Genomic DNA, 20011 nt, shown 5'->3' with positions numbered 1-20011 from the left:
TTTTGGAAAGAAAAAAGGTGATTTGCAGAGGAACAATTATCAGAAGTCTATTCTCACACTGCTGTAAAGAACTGCCTGAGACTGGGTAATTTATAAAGGAAAGAAATTTAATTGACTCACAGTTCTGCAGGGCTGCAGAGGCCTCAGGAAACTTACAATCATGGTGGAAGGGAAAGCAAACCCATCCTTCTTCATATGGTGGCAGGGAGAAGTGCCCAGCAAAGGGGAAAAAGCCCCTTATAAAACCATCAGATCAAATGAGCACTCATTCACTATCAAGAGAACAGCATGGGAGTAACTGCCCCCATGATTCAATTACCTCCCACAAAGTCCCTCCCACGACACTTGGGGATTATGGAAACTACAATTCAAGATGAGATTTGGGTGGGGACATAGCCAAACCATATCACAGACCAACATGAGGTTTATCTTTAGCATCTCAAAATGCTGGAAACAATGGAGCTATACCCTCTAGCTTTGACGAATAAAGAGTTAATAAAAACACTACAATTCTACATACAGCTAAAATTTCAAATGTGTGAAAAAAGAGACATTTTTAGCTATTCAAGAATTCAGAAAATTTACTTCCTGCACTCCTTTCTTAGTAAATCATTAAGAGAATGCACTCCAGACAAAAGAGGGAGTAAATCACGTGATCTATGAGATCTAGGAAACAGTTGCCCCAACATGAGGGAGCACTGTGGGGAGGTCCCAGGATGGCCTTAGTGTAGAGGTTGGAAAAAGTAGTCCAGACAATACCAGGGCTATGGAGGGCACTCAGAGAGACAGATTTGGGGAAAAGGGCAATGCAACAGAATAGCTGAGAGGATTTGAAAAAAGGAGAGAGAGGATGTAATAAAATTAAATATTTCAGGTAAAAAACAAAAGCAATTTAAAACTCCAGGAAAACAAAAAGTGAAACAAAAAGAATTGCAATCACAGGGCACTCCTTAGCTCTATCATGAAAGATAATCACTTCGTTATGAGAAAGTAAATGCTATTTATTGATTTTAATCTTTTAGAATCAACCAATGGAAAAGTAAGGAAGGTTTAGTTATTACAGGACAGAGTGTAAATGCCATCAACCTCAATGATGCAAAAGTAAAAACAAAGATGCAGAAGTTGCTGTGTGGTAGGGACAGGAAAGGGATTTGTAGGAAAGGGCAGGGGACTAATCTCAGTTTACAAATTGGGAAGTTAAGAGCTCCTCTCTGTAGTTAATGTAACATGAACAAACTTGTAATAGTATTTAAATGTAAAAAGGTAACTGACATAGAGAATAAAATCCACATATAAATGGAGGAGGTAGAATAGGTAGGAAGGTAAGTGTTCTGAATTCTTGTCTATCATAAAAAGACAATAAATAAGACAAAAATTCATTTAAAAACAGTGAAATGTGCATTTTGCTTAGTGATTTACCATATAGGATGGTATATATCAGGAGAAAGTGTAAAAAGAGTGAAAAGTCATCTCCATCTGGGGGTGAGATGGGTTAGAAGGAGAGGGAAGAGACTGTTGTTTTTCACTATAGACTCTTCCATATTATTTTATTTTTAAGCACTAATATGCAATACTTTGATAAAAAAGAAAAGCAAAGTTAAAACTAAATAAAACTTAACAACAACAATAAATAAACCCACGGTGTCATGGAGAACTATTTCAGTGCCTCTGAATGAGGCTGAACCTATTGGCTAGCTCTCACTGGTACACGGCGGAGATGTCCTTCCCCACACACCTGATCACAGCCGCTCTAATGCTTCCAACCAGACCAAGTTCATAAGAATAAGATATTTTTTTTCAAGCTCCTCAAGAAATAAGTTTAATTCAAAGAAAAGAAGGCAGGAAAGGGCACAGAAGCAGCAGGATATTTAAGTAATAATGCCCACCCATTCATCTGATAAGGGGATGGGAATGATTAAGTCTTCATGAAGGTGGCAAGGTCAGATTAGACTGGTCTGTGGACTGAGGTAGGGAGCTGGTGATAGGACACACAGAATCTGCTGCAGGCCTGAGAGCTTGCTCTTTTTGTTCAGGGAGCCTAGATGGAGCTCTCCAGAGTCACCCCTGCCTGATTGTGACGGGCATGGTGGTGGCTGACCCCACAAACTCGGAACAGGTAAGGGTCTCACGTATATTCTCAACAGTGACCAATACTTGAGCTGGCTTTCTCATCAAGCGAAAACCAGACTGCCCTGTAACTAGAATCTACATCAGCTCACTGAGTGCACATTTTTTTCCTGTCCTTTTAGAAAAAAAAATGAAGGAACAAGTACGTTGCTGTGATTTAACAGTGAAGTGTTTCTTTCTCAGAAAACTGTGCTTGAGTGTTAAAGGCTCTGGTGTGCTGAGCTCTCTGCGGGCTTTGCTTGGATAAGCTTCTGTGACTTCTGAATTTTACAGAAGGGTGGGGACTTGGTAAGGTTTTCCTCAGGCAAGTGTCCACACAGCTGGGGCTGAGGTCTGGCTCACTCTTGTCCTAGGTCTCTCTCCTTATGAGGGCCTCTTGTCCCAGGAGAATGGCGTGTTCACAGTGCAAGTTGTAGCTCAATTCCCTCCCCAGAGGCTGCTGTCGAAGCTTGGATGTGCACTGTTCACGCCATGCAGGAGGTTCCATGTTGGGCATGAGGCTCACAGGCAATGAAACACACAGGACCCCTTGCAGCAACCTTCTCCAAGCAGGAAAGTCCCAGTGGCTCAAGCTGGAGCCGAAAACTCTCCTTTCCTTGTGCAGTTCCCCAGGTGTCTTTGCCCCTATAGAAAATGATGAAAATAGGGCAGAGAAGAGCTGTCTCCAAGAAAGCTCCTCTTGGAGGCTTGAAGAGATAGCCTCCGAGAAAGCCATGTTTGTCAGCCTGTCCTGTGCCCTTTTCCAGCCCTTCTGGTTCCTGCCTCCTCCCTCACAAGGTCCAGGCCTTATCATTCTTCCTCACAGTCCTGGGTTGGCCAGGCGGGGAGCTCCTTGAGACAAAGAGCAAGGAGAAGGAAGTGCTTCTACTCATGTGTGTTCTGTCCCAAGGCGTGGGACCTGCAGATGCCTGTCAAATTCCCATGCCCCGAGTAAGACTGTCTCTCGAGGGGACAAAGGGAAGCATTGATCAGAGGGAGACTCTACAGGAACGTTATAATGCCAGAACACTCAACGTCAACAGAAGGCACAGTCATGAGAACAGGTTGGACTGATGGGAGGCGTCCATGCCTCACAAAGGGAAGTGGAGGGAGAGCAGAATCCTGTGCTGCAGGAATGGCTGCCCACTGCTCAGCGAGCCGCAATAATGCCACACCCCACTGACCCGCGCTGCTCCCTGTAAACCTGTTGGTGTCTGCATGGGTGACACATCTCGTGTCATACAGGGACATCATTGGCACCACCATGACTGTACTCCGAAGGCACTGCTGCCTAGAAGGAAGCACGGGCAGAGATGAGAGAAGACCCTGCCCCTGTCCTGTGTGAGCTGTCCTGATTTCGCAGCAATCACAGGCAGTGTTGTCACCCTCGCCCAGGGAGGTCAGGCCACCCAGAGAGAGCAGGACAGCTACGGGGATGCGAGGCCTTTGTGGCAAAGTCAGGCAAAGTCCATGCAATTAGGGGAGAAAGCAGGTGGTGGAAACAGCCTCTACCCCCATCTCTAAGGAAGCAAGTCAGGTTCTGACAGTGTGGTTCCTGTACCAGCAGCCCCTGGGAAGGTGTTAGGAACCGCATGTCCCAGCACTTTGGGAGGCCGAGGTGGGTGGATCACCTGAGGTCGGGAGTTCGAAACCAGCCTGGCCAGCATGGTGGAACCCTGTCTCTACTAAAAATACAAAAATTAGCCAGGCCTGGTGGCAGTTGCCTGTAATCCCAGCTATTCAGGGGGCTGAGGCAGGAGAATTGCTTGAACCCGGGAGGCGGAGGTTGCAGTGAGCCGAGATCATGCCACTGCACTCCAACCTGGGCGACAGAGCGAGACTCTGTCTCAAAAAATAATAATAATAAAAAAGAAAAAGAAACGCAAACTCCCAAGCCTCACCCTAGACCCTCTGAATCTGAAACTCTGGGGGTGGGGACAAGCAGTTCCTGGCTTAACAAGGCCCTAGGTGATTCCAATGCCAGCTCGAGTGGAGACCTACTGATGGGAGACGAGCGATCCTCTGTCTGGCAGTGGGCGACCACATGAGAATAACTCCAAGCGCTATTTAACTATAGATGTCCATTTCCAAATCTGCCCTTACTAAATATTCTTTGAATGGGTAAATGTGTTGGTAGGCAGGTAAAGTGCTTCAGAATAAAGAGAAATTTGGTAGCAGTTAAAGGAGAGGAGAAAATAGGATTTGAAGTGGAATCATTTTTTAACATAAGGCTGGAGCTGAGTGCTAAAAGACGCAATAATCTATCTGCCAAGATGAAGAGAGATATTGAAGCATTTTGATAATCACAGAAAATAGACAGTCATATTTTAATAATCATCAAAATTCCATTTTAAAAAGAGCGTGATACCAAAATATGAACAGGAAGCGAAGATTCGTGGAAGAAATGCTACCAAATTTCTCTTTATTCTAAAGCACTATATCTGCCTACCAATGCACTGATGCATCCAAGCGCATCTAGTCAGGGCTTGGCATGTGGGAGACACGGTTCTAGGTGCGGACGGTGCAGAGATGGGCAAGCCACTAACTTCAGCACAGGGTGGGGACTGCCATGGATTACGTGGGGAAGCACATGCAATGGCACAGCCTGGCTGAGGAAACGTTATTACATTCCATGAGTCCTCGGCCAAAGGTGCCTTCAAATCAGAATATAGTGACTCTTCCTGGTGAGAAGCATATGAATTTTTTATTAGTCCATTTGTTTGCCATAAAATATTAATAAAGCATTGTCTCCGTCACAGGGATTAATGTGCTGTGATACTTCTTTGTGTTCCAAATCCTGGCAAATGTTCTGACAGTTGTGTGGCAGTAAAGGGCGAGGGGAACAAAGCTGGTTTATCTCATGAAATAAAGGGCCCACAGTTAACTCTGGTATTTTTTTTAGCAATGTTTATCCCATGGATTGAGCAGGGGTACAAAAATGTTATGAGAGAGGACATTTTAAAAGATGATGTGCTTTAATAGAGGGCACCGCTGAGCAAACTGAAATGACCCTAAATACCAAGTGCTGCTCTACTAAAGTGTATCCACATTTGAGTATGCTCTCGGGCAGCCATGCAGTTGCATAAAAACATCTGCAGGCAGAGTGCCCTCTACAACACAGAAAAGTGAAGACTTAAGACAAATTACTATTTGGTGTCTGTTTCCATAATTTCACTTTCCATGTAGGAATAGACCATGCTGCCTTTCCCTTCCATCTCAAGGGCTGGCTATAATGCAGGGCCGGCTGTCAGGATGAGGGAGAATGAAGCGAGAGGGGGTCACAGAGAACGCGCCTTAGGGACTGCGGCATCCTTTTTCAACAATTTAATGCTGTGAACATGAAGACACCCAGTGAATAGGAGTGGTGGGGGTAAAGCCATGTTGTCCTTTTCCCAGCCATTCATTTTCACACACTCAGCACCCATCTATCTATTTGTCAATCAGTCTGTCCGTCCATCCATCCATCCATCTACTGTTCATTCCTCTCACCCATCCATATATCCATCAACCATTTTTCCATCCATTCATCTATCCACCCATCCATCCATCATCCCTCTACCCATTAATTCATCCAACTATCCATCATCCATCCATCCACCCATCCATATATTCATCATCCATCTATCCGTCCACCCACCCATCATCCATCCATTGACTCATCCATCATCCATCCATCTATTCATCCACCCATCCATTCATTATCCATCTATCCACCTATTCATCTATCTATCCCCTTACCCATCCATCATGCATTTATCTACTCATAATCCATCCCTCCATCCACCCAACCATCACCCATCCATCTATTCATCACCCACCTACCCACCCATGGACTCAACCTGTCTCCTCAATATTTGCTCATGCCTCAATGCATGTTAACACATTTAAAAACATGATGCTAGGTAAATTTTGCCAAGTCTCATTTTCCTGCAGATACCATGAAATCCATGTACTGAATTTGCTACCTGTGGTCCACGGGAAGAAACTGCGGATGTCACTTACACCCTTGGAGTTTACCAGCACTGGCTCACCAGCCCAGTGACTCTGCCTTGGCAAACCTTGTCCAGTGTTTCAGTGTTTTACTGACAATTTCAGATGTCAAGACTGTTTTGCTAGCTGGAAGATACGGCTAAGGTGTTTTATTGATGAGGATGGCGACGCAGAATCCCATTTTATTTTTCTGATGTCTCCTGCTCATTATAAGCCTGCCAAACAACCAATCATTCCCTGCATTTACAGCATCTTCAGAACAATCCAGCTGCCCTTTCAAACACAGGCCATGACAATGTAAAACGTACTTTCTTCACCAGAAACTTATTATTCTGACAGCTGTGACTCAGATTTCCAGCCTCCTACAGCACTGAACATTTTTATTAATGATCCCATGATCAACAGGAACTTTGTGAATTTCCTTTTCAGCACATCAGTAAAGATCCGGCATTTCTCTAGTCTGGAGCTTCTCCATCACCCTAGTCACTGGGAATGGCTTCTCACCCTAATGAATAACAAAGACCCTGCCCTGGTCTGATGCTGAAAGCACAAGGCTATAAACAAAGCTGTCTGCTGGAGCCAATCTCCTTGAACTGGTGCCCCCTAAGATGAATCCATTTGAGTATTTAGGTACCCAGATGATTTCTTTAACACACAAGGTGAAAACAGAGATAGGACTACAGGTGAGGGGAACAGAGCACATTTGTGCAATTGTAATTTACATCCAGACCACGTCCAAAAAAATTGGAACACAAATTCAGATAAAATAATATATCTTCCCAGACAAAAGAGAGGTTAGGACTATGTTTAGGTAAGATGGCAGACTCAGGGATGGGGTGGAATGGGGGGTTGGGCATATCTATAATTTGTAAAATGCTGCTGCTGAGAAGGGCTTCTCTGCCTTGGCCACACTTAGGAATCACCTGAAGATGTCTGAACAACCCCAACATCCAGATGGACCACAGCCTGAGGGAGGAAAGCAGGAAGAACAGAGGTTTTGCCAGCAAACCCTCCAAATGAGCTTTGTGCCACCTGAAAGTTCAAGCACAAAGGGAAATACAGTAGGCGTGACGGCTCTTAAACAATGCTGAGCAATGGCTCTGGTGATGGAAGACTCGTGCTCAAGTCCTGGTTCTACTACTAATTAAAAGTGCAACCATAGGCAAGTCAGGTCATTGTAAATGTGACAGGTTATTGACATTGTAAATGTGAGGCAGGAGAGCTTGTTTATGATAGGGAAGGAGGCAGAGGAGACATAAGAATGGAGAGCAACAGGGACCAAGTGAGAGCTGACAGTGTTGGTGGTGGAACTAGAAGTGATGATGGTGGTGGTGGTGGAGGCGATGGTGGGGGTGGTGGTGATAGTAGTGGGGGTGGTGGTGGAGGTGGTGGTAGGGGTGGTGGCAGCAGAGGTTGTGGAGATGATGGAGGTGGTGGAGGTGACAGTGGACCTGGTGGTGGTAGAAGTTGTGGGGGTGATGGATGTGGCAGAGGTAGTGGAGATGATGGTGGGGGTGGTGGTGATAGTGGTGATAGTGGTGGTGATGGTGGGGGGGGTGGTGGTGGTAGAAGTTGTGGAGGTAATGGAGGTGGTGGTGGAGGTGATGGTGGGGGTGGTGGTGGTGGTGGTGGAGGTGGTGATGATGGGTTGGTGGTGATAGTGGTGATGGTGGTGGAGGTGATGGTGGTGGAGGTGATGATGGTGGTGGTGGTTGTGGAGGTGATGGAGGTGATGGTGGGGGTAGTTGTGGTGGTGGTGGTGGAGGTGATGGTGGTGATGCTGGTGGTGGAGGCTGTGGAGGTGATGGTGGGGTGGTTGTGGTGGTGGTGGTGGAGGTGATGGGGGGGTGATGGTGGTGGTGGTGGAGGTGGTGATGATGGGTTTGTGGTGATAGTGGTGATGGTGGTGGAGGTGATGATGGTGGTGGTGGTGGTAGAGGTTGTGGAGGTGATGGAGGTGATGGTGGGGGTAGTTGTGGTGGTGGTGGTGGAGGTGATGGTGGTGGTGCTGGTGGTGGAGGTTGTGGAGGTGATGGAGGTGATGGTGGGGGTGGTTGTGGTGGTGGTGGTGGAGGTGATGGTGGTGGTGGTCGTAGAGGTTGTGGAGGTGATGGAGGTGATGGTGGTGATGGTGGGGGTAGTTGTGGTGGTGGTGGAGGTGATGGTGGGGTGCTGGTGGTGGAGGTTGTGGAGGTGATGGAGGTGATGGTGGTAGCGGAGGTGATGGTAGAGCTGGTGTTGGAAGTTGTAGAGGTTGTGGAGGTGACAGAGGTGGTGGTGGTGATGGTGGTGAAGGTTGTAGTGTTGGAAGTTGTAAAGGTTGTGGAGGTGGTGGTGGTGGAGGTTGTACAGGTGGTGAAGTTTGGAAGTTGTAGAGGTTGTGGAGGTGACAGAGGTGGTGGTGGTGATGGTGGTGGAGCTGGTGGTGAAGGTGGTGGTGGAAGGTGTAGAGGTTGTGGAGGTGATAGAGGTGGTGGTGGTGATGGTGGCGGAGCTGGTGGTGAAGGTGGTGGTGGAAGTTGTAGAGGTTGTGGAGGTGGTGGTGGTGGAGGTCATATAGGTGGTGAAGGTTGGGGAAGAGGTGGTACTGATGATGGTGGTGGTTTTTTTTGGGGGGGTGCTCAAGCCATTAGGTATGAGAACTCTATTGTTCTGTGCTGTTTTCATGGCTCTGATGACCCTCAGCTTTCCCAAAACTCGTGCACATACCATGTTTTGTATCAGTTGGAAAGAGAGAAGGCTGAGTTTCGCATCAGGGTCAGCATGGAGGTGTCACGGGCAGTGCATGTTGGGGAGAAGCCTGGAGGCAGAGGAGGCCATGAGGGTGTAAGCTGCCCAGGAGCTGGGGGCATCTGGCGTCACTGTGAGCAGTTGGAAGCCGTGGGCTAGTCAAATACACATGGGTGTGCTAGGTCTTCACATGGTGCTCACAGGAAAACAGGAGAAACAGACATCTATGTCTGGAGCTCTATCTGTTTCTATCCTGTAGCTTATCTGGCTCTCTATCACAATGCCATTGATGTAAAGTAAGCGTGCACATACCCAAGCAACAATACAGGCTTTACAAAAACACAGAGGAACAAAGGTCCTCTAAGCATTCGACATAGGTGTCTATGAGGTGGCGAGGGTATGGGAGTAGGGACTAAAGTTGAAAAAGAGCAAATGAATAAAATGAGAGAGGTCTGCATGGACCGACCACGCTTCTGTGCCAGGAGCTGCACAGCATCTAAATCCTTGGTGCTTGGGATCAAAACAAATAAATGGAAGCAAAAGAAAATGAAAGTGAGAGGCCTCTGAGCCTTTCGTGAGCTATGGAAGTGGGTGGTGGAGGAGTGAGCCCCCACAGCTGCGCACAGGTGCATCAGGGACACGGTTGGTTTTGTGTCTTGGGTTCTGGGAGCCCTTTACCACCTCTACTTGCCAGGGAATCAGGAGAAGAGCAGCTGCGCTGCATCCAAACAGGATCTTTGGAGGCGAATAACAGCACATATCAGCACAGGGCAACATGTCTTCAGAATGATCGTGCTGGCTATCTGCCGCATCTTAACTCAACACGCAGCTCAACTGCTCGGGAAAGGCCGGAGGAAACCAGCAAAAAACAAGCGCATTTGTTTTATCAGTGCAGCTGGGTTTCTGTGTGAAAGCATAGAAACCACAGCACAGCGATTTGCATTTATTTTTTTCCACCCACAGGATAGACAGTGTTTATTCTTTCCTGGTCAGGTTCAGCTTAACAAGGCCTGGGTCCCTGCATTAGCCCGAGGAAGGCTGAGCTCTACTCTGGGCCCACCGCTCTTAGTTCTCTTTAATAGAACCGTTTCCCAAAAGGGCCTCCAATTTTGCCCCGGGATCCTTCTGACATCTGCAAAACCATCCTGAACACTTCCCACTCACCCTACAAGGGGCACCTCTGCTCCTAGGTGTGGCTCCTTCCACACTTCCTTGCAGCCCCTGGCTACAAGCTGTCCAGGCCTCTTGGAATGTGAGCTCTCATTAGGAGAGGCCACACGTCTTAATCACCCAAGGGCCTCACACAGCACACGCCACATGGATGATGAGTAAGTGCTTGCCAATGCAAAGATTTGAAAGTGCAGACTTAACTCTCCCTGCATCTGAGAACCATCGGAGAAGTCAATCTAGTTAACAAGCAAACAAACAGGAAAAAATAATTGAAAATGAGTGGCATAAAGGTTAGATAGCAGATACATGAACTGCTTTCTCCCTTCCTCTTGGTTCATGAGCTAGCCTGCTGAAATAAACTGCAGGCTTCCAGAAACCTCTGCATGTCTCCCTTCCTAGGTGCTCAGGGGCATGGCTTAGGGTTCATTCCTTTTGTGTCCCTCCACAGACGAGGTGTCTTAGTTTCAGTTAGTTCCTTTAGCATCTTGTGCTTGAGAGGACAAGATGTCATCCATGGCTAAATAGCAAGTAAGTTTTGGTTCTTAGAAAGGTACCAGCACAACTGAAGATGTCTCAAGCTTCAAGAATCCCATGCAAATAAGATTTCACCGGCTAATTTTGAAGTCAATACATCCATCCAGCCAAGGTTCCAGAGCCTTGCTGCAGAACTGGAGCCAGGGCCCGCCCCACAGGAACTAACGTCCCTGCCTCAACAACTTCCTGTTCTAGGTGGCAGGCGGGAAAATGAAAATGAAACAATTTAAAAAGTATCTAAAAATTCCCCTGGGATGAATTGAAGGAAGAAAATGGAAGCGGGGTGGGGCTGCCATGTGAAATGTGGTTATCAGGGAAGTCACTGTGGGAACCACATATTTGATCAGGACCTAAGTGGGGAGGAGCTCTCTGGGCAGAGGGGAGCCTCTGTGCAGATCCTTGTATGGGAGTGACCCAGCCGATGTGAGGGGGGATAGAAAGGGTGCATGGCCTATCTATCTATCTGTCTATCAATCATCTATCTATCTGTCTATCTATCTGTTTATCTATCTATCTATCTATCTATCTATCTATCTATCTATCTATCTATCATGGGGGCTTCTGAGGCCACTGTAGGAAGTCTGGCCTTTACTTGGAGAGAAATAGAAGCCACTAGATGTCTGGGAGCAGCGGGTACGTGGCCTGATGTCATTTAAAGGGTTACTCTGGCTGCTGTGTGGGGTCAGCAGTGGGTGGGGCAGGAGGGGGCAGTGCTGGTGGGCCAGGCCAGGGAGGAGTGGGGAGCGGCGGGGGGTTGCAGGCTGATGCCAGGCACCTGCCAAGGAGGGTCCCCAGCACAGAGGGACGTAAAGGAGGCCGGGGATCCTGGAAGGTGGAGTTGCCCTGGACCATGATGGAGAGACTGCAGGGAGCAGGTGTAGACAAGGAGAGTGGGAGGTTGTCTTTGACCGGGTTCGGCCTGAGATGCTGTGTAGACAGTGTCAGCAAATGGATCTGAAGGTGGTAAAGAGGCAGGTGGGATCACTGGGCCCTCCTCCAGGGACATGCTGGGCTTGATTTCCAATTGTAGGGGCGGTCTCAACCCTGCTGGGGTAGGCGTCTCTCCCGGATGGCTGAGTAACCCGGCAGACTCACCCTAGGATGTCCTTGGTCAATTGCCTCTATACAACTAGCTTCTCGATGGTTCTATGGCCTCTTTTTAAGAGCTCACTGGTTCCTTTATTAATTAATGAGTTAAATAAAGTCTTGGACACATGTTGATTGATTTTGTCTGAGAATCACAATTTGACCATTTAAAAATTATATGGTGACCACGCCCAGTAGAAATGCTGGTTGGGTGGTTGGCTTTTTGAACCTAGAGTCCTGACCCAGGCCAGGTTGAGGTACACAGGGGAGAGTTGTCCACATACAAGGGGTACGTATAGCCACAAGATGGAACGATTGGAGGATTCAGCCATATGATCCTTCCCTTATCTCATCTAACTTTCACAACTGTCCACGAGAGTAAACATGTTTCTTATTAAAATTATCTCCATTTTACAGATGAGGAAACTGAAGCAGGGAAGCTGAGTAACTTGACAGAGTCCATAGAGCCAGAACTCGAACCCAGGCAGTTGGCTAGAGAACCTTCACTTGAAACCAGTAGTCCTCAATGTGGGGACACTGGGCAATGGCTGGAGACATTTGTGATGGTCACAACTGGAGGGGGAAAAGGCGGATATGACAGCATCTAATGTGTAAGGCCAGGGATGCTGCCTAGTGCTCTATGGCACACAGGAGTGCCCCCTACAGCACCGAATTGCTGAGCCCCAAATGTCACTAGCATGGACGTGCAGAAACTCTGACCTCAGCCGTGACACTGCCACCCTCCAGACCAGGTGGCCTCCTCTTCCACACGTTTCCACAGCCCTTCTCACACCTGCAGGGATTTACTTGCTAGTAATGACTTCTTCAGGATCCAGGTTCCCCTCCACACTGTGAACTCCATGGTTCATTTGCCACCAAATTCCCAGTGCTCAGGCAAATGGCTGGCAAATACTAAACATCTGCTCTACATTGAGTCTGGGATTTCTGATATATCTGTGCGGACTTTTAAAAACTCTCAAAGATGTGTGATAGAGAAGCAGTATGAGAAAGTGTGACATTTACATGCTACAAATTTACATTGCATATAAAATGCATTATTGCATTGAGCTTAGGAAATGAGAGCAACCAGAAAACCTGAAGTCCAGCATCCAGGCTTCAAGTCCTGGCTGACGCTAATTTTTCATTGTCCTTGAAGCTAATCAAGCCTGTGGAAACAGCATCACCAAATTGACTAAACGAGATTTTCAATTAACTCAAACAGATGGCTGAAATTTTCCAGGTGACTTTCCATATTAATTCAGTGAGTTTGCTGGACCAGGCCCCAGGAGGCTTGGCAGGGATGGGGGCTGAAAGGAAAACAATAAAATATATGGAACTTCAGGAGAAAAGCCAAAGCAATCATCTGAACTTTTTTTTTTTAAATCTCAGCAAAAATATCACCAGCCAAATCAATTCAACTCTCCAAACCAGCGCACACCTTGGGCTGACACCCCAGTGACCAGTTGTCCCTGGGACCAGCTGCTGGGGGCCAGGTTCATTAAACCTCTAGAGACACAGGCCCTCCTATGTTGGGGAGAAGACCCATGCAGGGCTGAGAGGGACAGGCAGTGCCTTGCCCTTCCTAGAGCACTGGGCTTCTGGGCTTCATCCATCCACTTGGGGATCTTACAACATTATAAGTTTCACTGAAGAAAGACGAGGGGAAGGAATCGCAGTAGAATTCTGCAGAGGCCTTGGGCTTCTGTGCAGGAGCTCAGGGTGTGGGGCAAAGGTGGCACTGGAGCCACTGCAGGAGACCAGCACATCATTCAGAGAGGTCCAGAGTCACCAGGTGCTGGAGCATCCATCCCCGAGCTAGACCCGAGGCCTCGATTCCTGCCCTTCCAGAAGCTGCCAGAAGCTACTAGTAATATGGAGCTTTGAATGGAATAATAAAGGCCCAGGCTAGAGGTATAGCAAAATATGGGTTGGGTCTTTGCTGAGCCTCAGAATGAGTTATTCTTAGTTTAAATAGTGCCATTCATGAAATTTCAGAATCTATACTTGGGTGGGTCCTGGCACCCCTAAAATCCCCTCCTCTTTTTGAGTCTCTCATCAATATTCTTAACAGAGAGAAGGCTGATGATGTTATAGCTGGACTCTGGAAGTATAATCATTCCCCACGCTGCTTGAATTTGGGGAAAATACTAAACTGATATTCAGACCACTACATTCGATCCTAAATCAGTTGTTTTGATTTAGAAAAAAGCGACCACAATCAGATGCTAATAATAATAACTCAATAACATTCTTAATACCTTCCACAGGGTTGCGACCTTACCAACTGGGAGATGTGGCTTTATTAGAATAGAATTTGCCACTGGCAAATTGCTCCATGCTCTAAAAAATGCTCTAAATACAGAGCACCATTTATGGAAGGTCAGACTCCATGGATTGTCTTGGGAAGACCGCATCATTTCCTCTGGTGTCCCCCTGAGGCAGGCCTGGGGCCCAGCCATGCCCCTCCCAGAGGAGCCCAGCTCTCAGGAGGATAACCTGCACCTGACCTAAGGTAAAAAATAATAGTACTTGGTGAATGGTATTCTTTTCCTAGAAAATGGAATCATAAAGCAGTGAGGAAATCTTTAGGAAAGGTACCTTTTTCTTGGATGTTTAAACTTGTTGTAAGATAAATCTGATCCAGAAGAGACCATGCACATTGAACATTCATCTTAGTTTTTTTTTTTTTTTTTTTTTTGGTAACATAATAGAAGGAAGCAAACCTCATCCGTGGATCATCAGGCGGCATCATCTCCAGATCATGGGTGGGTCCATTTAAGCCAATAACATGTAGGGAAATGCTGGGGTTCTCACTTCCAGCCTGGGAATTAAAAAGGGGCAGAGACATGAACAAGCAGCCTTATACAAGAGTGAACTTCAGCTCTGCAAAGCCTTTCCTGGGAGATTCCGAGGTGGGACTCCAGGACACTGGAGCTCCATATTAAGGAGCAGAATTAATGTGGAGAACAAATGGTTCATGTGTAGGGTTTCAAAAGGACAAAGGGCTAAGTGGGCTGATTCTTGCTTTTCTAGAATCCCATCCGCTTCCCATTCCACCCAACTCCCCGGTTTGGCAATGTCAAGTGAGTACTGAGCCCCTTGCTTAAAAGAGAAGACGAGAAGAGGAGTGGGGGAGAAAAGATGGATTGGATGCCAGGAAGGGGAGAGTTGGAGGTGAGCAAATGATGGACATTGAGGAGCGGTGGCCATGCTCAGCATGGGGAGAGATTAAGTCCTTCAAAAAGGAACTGGGGCACTATTCTGCTTCCCTGCTCCCCACTCTCTGGGGGACAAGTATGGATCTGGGGAGAGATGTGGGGCTTCTTCTTTAGGGGGACTTCAGGGTCTTGTCTGATGTTCTCACTTCCACCCTGCAGAAGATGTTCAGGTTTACAGAGGCTATCAGGCCCACGACAGGGCATGTCAGGCAGGCTTGCCTATTCATGCCTCTGATTTAGGAGTGGGTGGGAATGGGGCAAGGAGCATCTGAATTCTGTCAGCCAGAATGTTGGTTTTCTATTAAAATATGAAACCCCAAATCTTGAGTAATCTGGGATTTCATAATCCCAGCTTCAGAGCACCTTCTGAGAGTTCACTGTAAAATCAAGGGCACCCTACTGGATTCCAGGTTATCACTCCTAGACTGGGGAAACTCCCACAAAAAGATAATCATAGGAACCATTCATCTCTGGGTTGGATGAAGGTCAGACAGCCACCAGCTCTTCTGGCGGGTGGGGTGGCTGTGAACAGCTGGTAAGAAATGTAGAAGGGTTAGAAGGAACTAGCATCAGTCCCATACACTTTTCTCTATTTAATTATGCTTCCAACTAAAATGCTGGACCCTTCCACATGCTACAGACTAAGACCAATCAAGGTTAGCTGAAAAAGGAGTGAAATAATTCTGTTGAAGGCAAATCCATGCCATGTTAACATCCAGATGCTCTCAGAATTGGAAAAGGCAGAAAGGAAGGCTGTGGCCATAAGGGCCTCATTCTTCTTCCTTCTGGGGCTCTCTTAGATGTTGGCCATGCTGATCAAAGGCTGTTGAAAGGAGCCTGTATTACCAGGTGTATGGATGGAACAAGTTCCTCAATTCATAAGATGCAGCCCTAACCCCCAGTGTGATGCTATTTGGAAGTAAGACCTTTGGGAGGTGAATGAGGTTAGACAAGGTCATGAGGGTGGCACCCTTGTGATGAGATCCATGTCCACAAAAGGAGAGGAAGAGACACCAGAGACCTCTCTTGCCCCTTCATGTGAAGACATGGCAAGAAGGCGGCTGTCTGCAAGCCAGGAAGAGAGCCCTCACCAGGAACCAAATCAGCCGGAACCCTAATCTTGGACTTCCAGCCGCCAAAACTGTGAGAAAGAAATCCCTGCTGTTTAAGCTGCCTAGGTCTGTGTTATTTCATTGTGGCAGCTGGAACTGACTAAGACACCAGGTGTTTCCTTCTCTAGGCTGTGACTCTGGGAACCTCACTGGCCTCATATATCTGCCTTATAAGTTATCACTCCTCTTGCTGCAAACTGTAAGCCAGCTGGTCTGTGGGGGTGATTATGGCAGAGCAGGCACATACCATCAGCTTTCAGAGCTCTCTAGTGGGCTAGGATGCTGAGGTTTAAATGCCCCCTGGCAGAGGCAGCTCATGGCAGGAAGTGAGCCTCCAGTCACCAGGCAGGGTGCAGGCAGGAAACTGCTCACCTCCACCAAGCCCAGGGGTCTTGGAGAAGCCTGGTGAAGCCAGAGGCCAGCATGGCAGACTCTATGTGTCCATGGGAGCTGTGTCCATACTCGGGCACTGGCTTCTCTCCAGCTGAGCGGCTGTGGAGGTTTTAGTATCAGGCCCTCCACTCACACTGGGATGCTTTGATTTGGTAATAAAGTGAGATTTGGATATCCCTGTTCCCCCCAATATTCCCTCCCAGCCACTGGACACTTGCTGTTCTACTGGCTCATTGGGTCAGAACATGACTGTCTTGGCCCCTCTAGGCTGCTGTAACAAAATACCATAAACTGACTGGCTCACAAACAATAGCAATGTATCTCTCACAGCTCTGGGGACTGGAAGTCCAAGATCAAGGCGCTGGCTGATTCAGTATCTGGCGAGGGCCCAATTTCTGGTTCACAGAGGACGCTTTCTTGCTGTATGGTCACATGGTGGAATCAGAGAGGGGTCTCTCTGGGGTCTCTTTTATAAGGTGATATGGTTTGACTGTGTCCCCACCCAAATCTCATCTTGAATTCCCAAGATGAGGGAGGGACCTGGTGGGAGGTAATTGAATCATGGGAGCAGGTCTTTCCCATGCTGTTCTCCTGATAGTGAATAAGTCTCACAAGATCTGATGGTTTTAAAAAGGTGAGTTTCCCGGCACAAACTCTCTCCTCTTGTCTGCCACCATGTAAGACATGCCTTTCACCTTCTGACATGATCGTGAGGCCTCCCCAGCCACGTGGAACTGTAAGTCCAATAAATCTTTCTTTTCTCAATTGCTGAGTCTTGGGTATGTCTTAATCAGCAGCATGAAAATAGACAAATACATAAGGGCACTAATCCCAATCATGAAGGCTCTGCCCTCCATGTCTTGTCACCTCCCAGTGATCTCCCTCCTAATACCATCACCTTGGGGGTTAGGATTTTAATGTATGAATTTGGCAAGGACACAAACATTTAGCCCATAGCAGTGACCATGAACAAAACAGCCTTGCCCAGACCCAGGGGACCAGGGGCAGATGGAAGTCTTTCTGCCTTCCCAGAGGCCAAACTCAAAGTAGAAATAAAATGCGTGAGAGAGGGCAGGTGCACCTTCATCACTGGGGAGTGGTGAGGGGAGGTACCCTGTGTGTTTTGGTTCAGTGAAGCTGAGTCAGGTGATGAACATTAGTTCGGTTACCTAAAAGAAGTAAACCTGCCAATGACTCAGCTCAACAGAGGTGGGAATGTAATGCAATGTAATGAGACATGATTAATCTTTCTTGTGTTAACTGCTTTGCTCATACACATGTCTGATGATCACGTCTGCACACTGAGTGAGCAGGGTTGGGGTGTTCATGAATAATATAAAGAATTTGCTGTGCGGTGTCCCTTTGCCTACCTTGGGATAGTGGTAGGGCTTCACGGTGGGGTAGATGGAGCCGGTGTAAGTTGGGAGCTCCATGATGGGGACACGGGAATCATTGATGGTGGCGTAGGCGAGTCTCGTGCCGTCCGGAGACCACCAGTGTGCGATGTGTGTCTTCAAAATCTCCTCTAAGGGAAAACAGAGGAGAGAAATGTGAATAGTAACAAGTGAGTGGAAATTGGAGCTGCACCGGCAGGAACATGAGGTGGCCAGGAAAGAAACGAGTCCCTGCAGAGCCCCTTATCTGCTACAACCTTTGAGGAACCTTCGCTGTGTCCTGCACATGCTTCCATTCCATGGGGGCTCAAGAAATGTCTGGTGCTGATGACTAAGTCCAGCACAGGAAAACCCCATTAACCAAAGCTCAATCAAACAGATGCTAATCGTCTGGAAACACCTTTTTTTTTCTTTGCACACATTTGAGCATTATGAGCCCAACACGTCCTTCTGAGTTGAACTATGATTGCACTATTGTTGATTATTACTTAATATGATTTGAAAAACAGCACTGGAGAAAGTAAATTCACATGGAAGCGTGTCCCATGCAGATGGAACCAAATGAGAAAGTGAACTCTGGCAGAGGCTGAGTCCCCCAAAAGCAGACCAGGGATTTACGCACACACAGAGCTCCCTCCTCAGATAATGAGTCCAAAGGCCCAGCATGCTCCTTGCAACACACAAAGGGTGCAAGCTCACTCTGTGTGGCTTCTTACAAGAAGGGTACAAGCTCACTATGCATGGCAGAAAACCAAAATGGATCCATCTTCAGAAGGACTGAAATGAAAGACTGATTCTTTTGGGCTTCAACCAGAAACACCCATTATTCTTTCCTAGCCCATCAGTGTCCTGTAGAGTTTTAACGACAGATGAGTTTTGTAGGGTGTGATATCTATTCTAGAGGGGAAAATTCTACAGCGTTTTTTTCAACACTTTGGGAGAATACACTTCCCAAGGGTGACCAGTCAGAGAACCCATTTCATTGTGAACAGCTCTTAGGTCAAGGGGTTCTGTCTTGTACAGGGTCTCTATATAGTGTAAACTAATTCCCTCTAGATTTGCTTCTAAAATAATGATTAATATAATTCATGAGTCCCATTCAACTCGCTATTATTAGGTGCGTACCATAAATCTGCTCTATGTATCTGTAGTGTAGAAAGGTGATTAAGAAGCCTGAAAACACATTGCAAAAACAAAACGAGGGCATCAAATGCAACAGAACAATGTAAATTGGAAGGAAGCCAAGGGCTGACTGCCCACAGGAGGGCACAGTCCCAGACAGGGAAGAAGCAGCCCACATCAACAGCCTCCCAGGTCCCATGGGAGGCAGCAGGGGGAGACCAGCTGGCCGGGAGGAGGGTTCATGAAGGGGGCCTTAGCGCCGGGTCAGTGTCATCCATGGTGGCATTTCACAGCCAAGCCCAGAGGCCTGCAGCAGGCACGCTGCCCATGCTCCTCCTGGAGTGGGAGCAGGAGCCAGGCTCTAAGGGCAGTGGGGCTGAGGGTGTGATGTGCCTGCATGCCCTGCCCCTCCCTGCCCAGATGTCTGTGGCATCTGGCGTGGCACTGATGGGGATGCTGCAGCTCTTGAGCCTCGCTCCCCTGTCATGTGAGTCTTCCTCATCTTGCCTTGGTCAGACTCCCCAGCAGAGAGTCCCCCACCGAAGGCAATGCCGAGTCTGCTGCAGACTCCTGAACATCTCAGTAGAGTCTCCTGAAATACAAACCCTGTGGTGGGTTTGACCTCCTGTACTCTGGTGCATCCCGGAGTATGGAGAGCAGTGCTCAGGGAAAAATGAATTCAGGAGCCCTGGTGCGCTGGACTTGAGCCCCAGTCCTGCTGTGTGTTCTTGAGTCCCGATGTGCAAAGCTAGGGGCACAACAGCCGCCTCTAGCATCCCCTTCCCCTCTGCGTCTGTCTCACAGCCTCAGAAGCTTTGGCAGTGCCAATAGAAGCTCAGAGGCCTGTGGAGGTCAGTGAGGAGAAGACAAAGGAAGGAAGCCAGACCTCCAGGGTCTGTAATTTTCCAGTCGCTTTGGCAGCCAGGAGGTGGACGTTCAGGTGCGAGTTTGGGATGAGGTGACTCAGAAGTGACTTTATGCAGAGTCACCAGATCTGCCCGGGCTGCTCGCTTGGAATGGTGAGTAATTGACTCCAGCAGATGGTCTGCTGGAAAAAATAGGCACCATTTGCAATGCAATTTGTGGGTGATTGTGCTCAATCATGTCTGCGCTGCAGGGCCACAAGAAAGGGGCCAATGGGGCTGGAGTAGAGTCC

At 47.7% G+C, this 20011-nt stretch overlaps 1 protein-coding gene across 4 annotated transcripts in view; it reads right to left on the bottom strand.

The window, feature by feature from the left end:
* DPP6 (dipeptidyl peptidase like 6) overlaps positions 1 to 20011 on the bottom strand; it is a 998429-nt gene that overhangs the window by 113627 nt on the left and 864791 nt on the right. For all 4 annotated transcript variants that reach the window (XM_034965319.2, XM_034965317.3, XM_034965320.2 and 1 more), the window contains exons 9-10: positions 17710 to 17864; positions 14340 to 14437 (exon numbers count right to left, since the gene is read on the bottom strand). In XM_034965319.2, the coding sequence (XP_034821210.1) occupies positions 14340 to 14437; positions 17710 to 17864 (253 nt within the window). The remainder of the gene's footprint in view (positions 1 to 14339; positions 14438 to 17709; positions 17865 to 20011) is intronic.

Source organism: Pan paniscus, chromosome 6 (genome assembly GCF_029289425.2).
Source record: "Pan paniscus chromosome 6, NHGRI_mPanPan1-v2.0_pri, whole genome shotgun sequence".
NCBI lineage: Eukaryota > Metazoa > Chordata > Mammalia > Primates > Hominidae > Pan > Pan paniscus.
The sequence above is the reverse complement of the archived record's forward strand: the minus strand, read 5'-3'. Positions and strand labels throughout refer to the sequence as shown.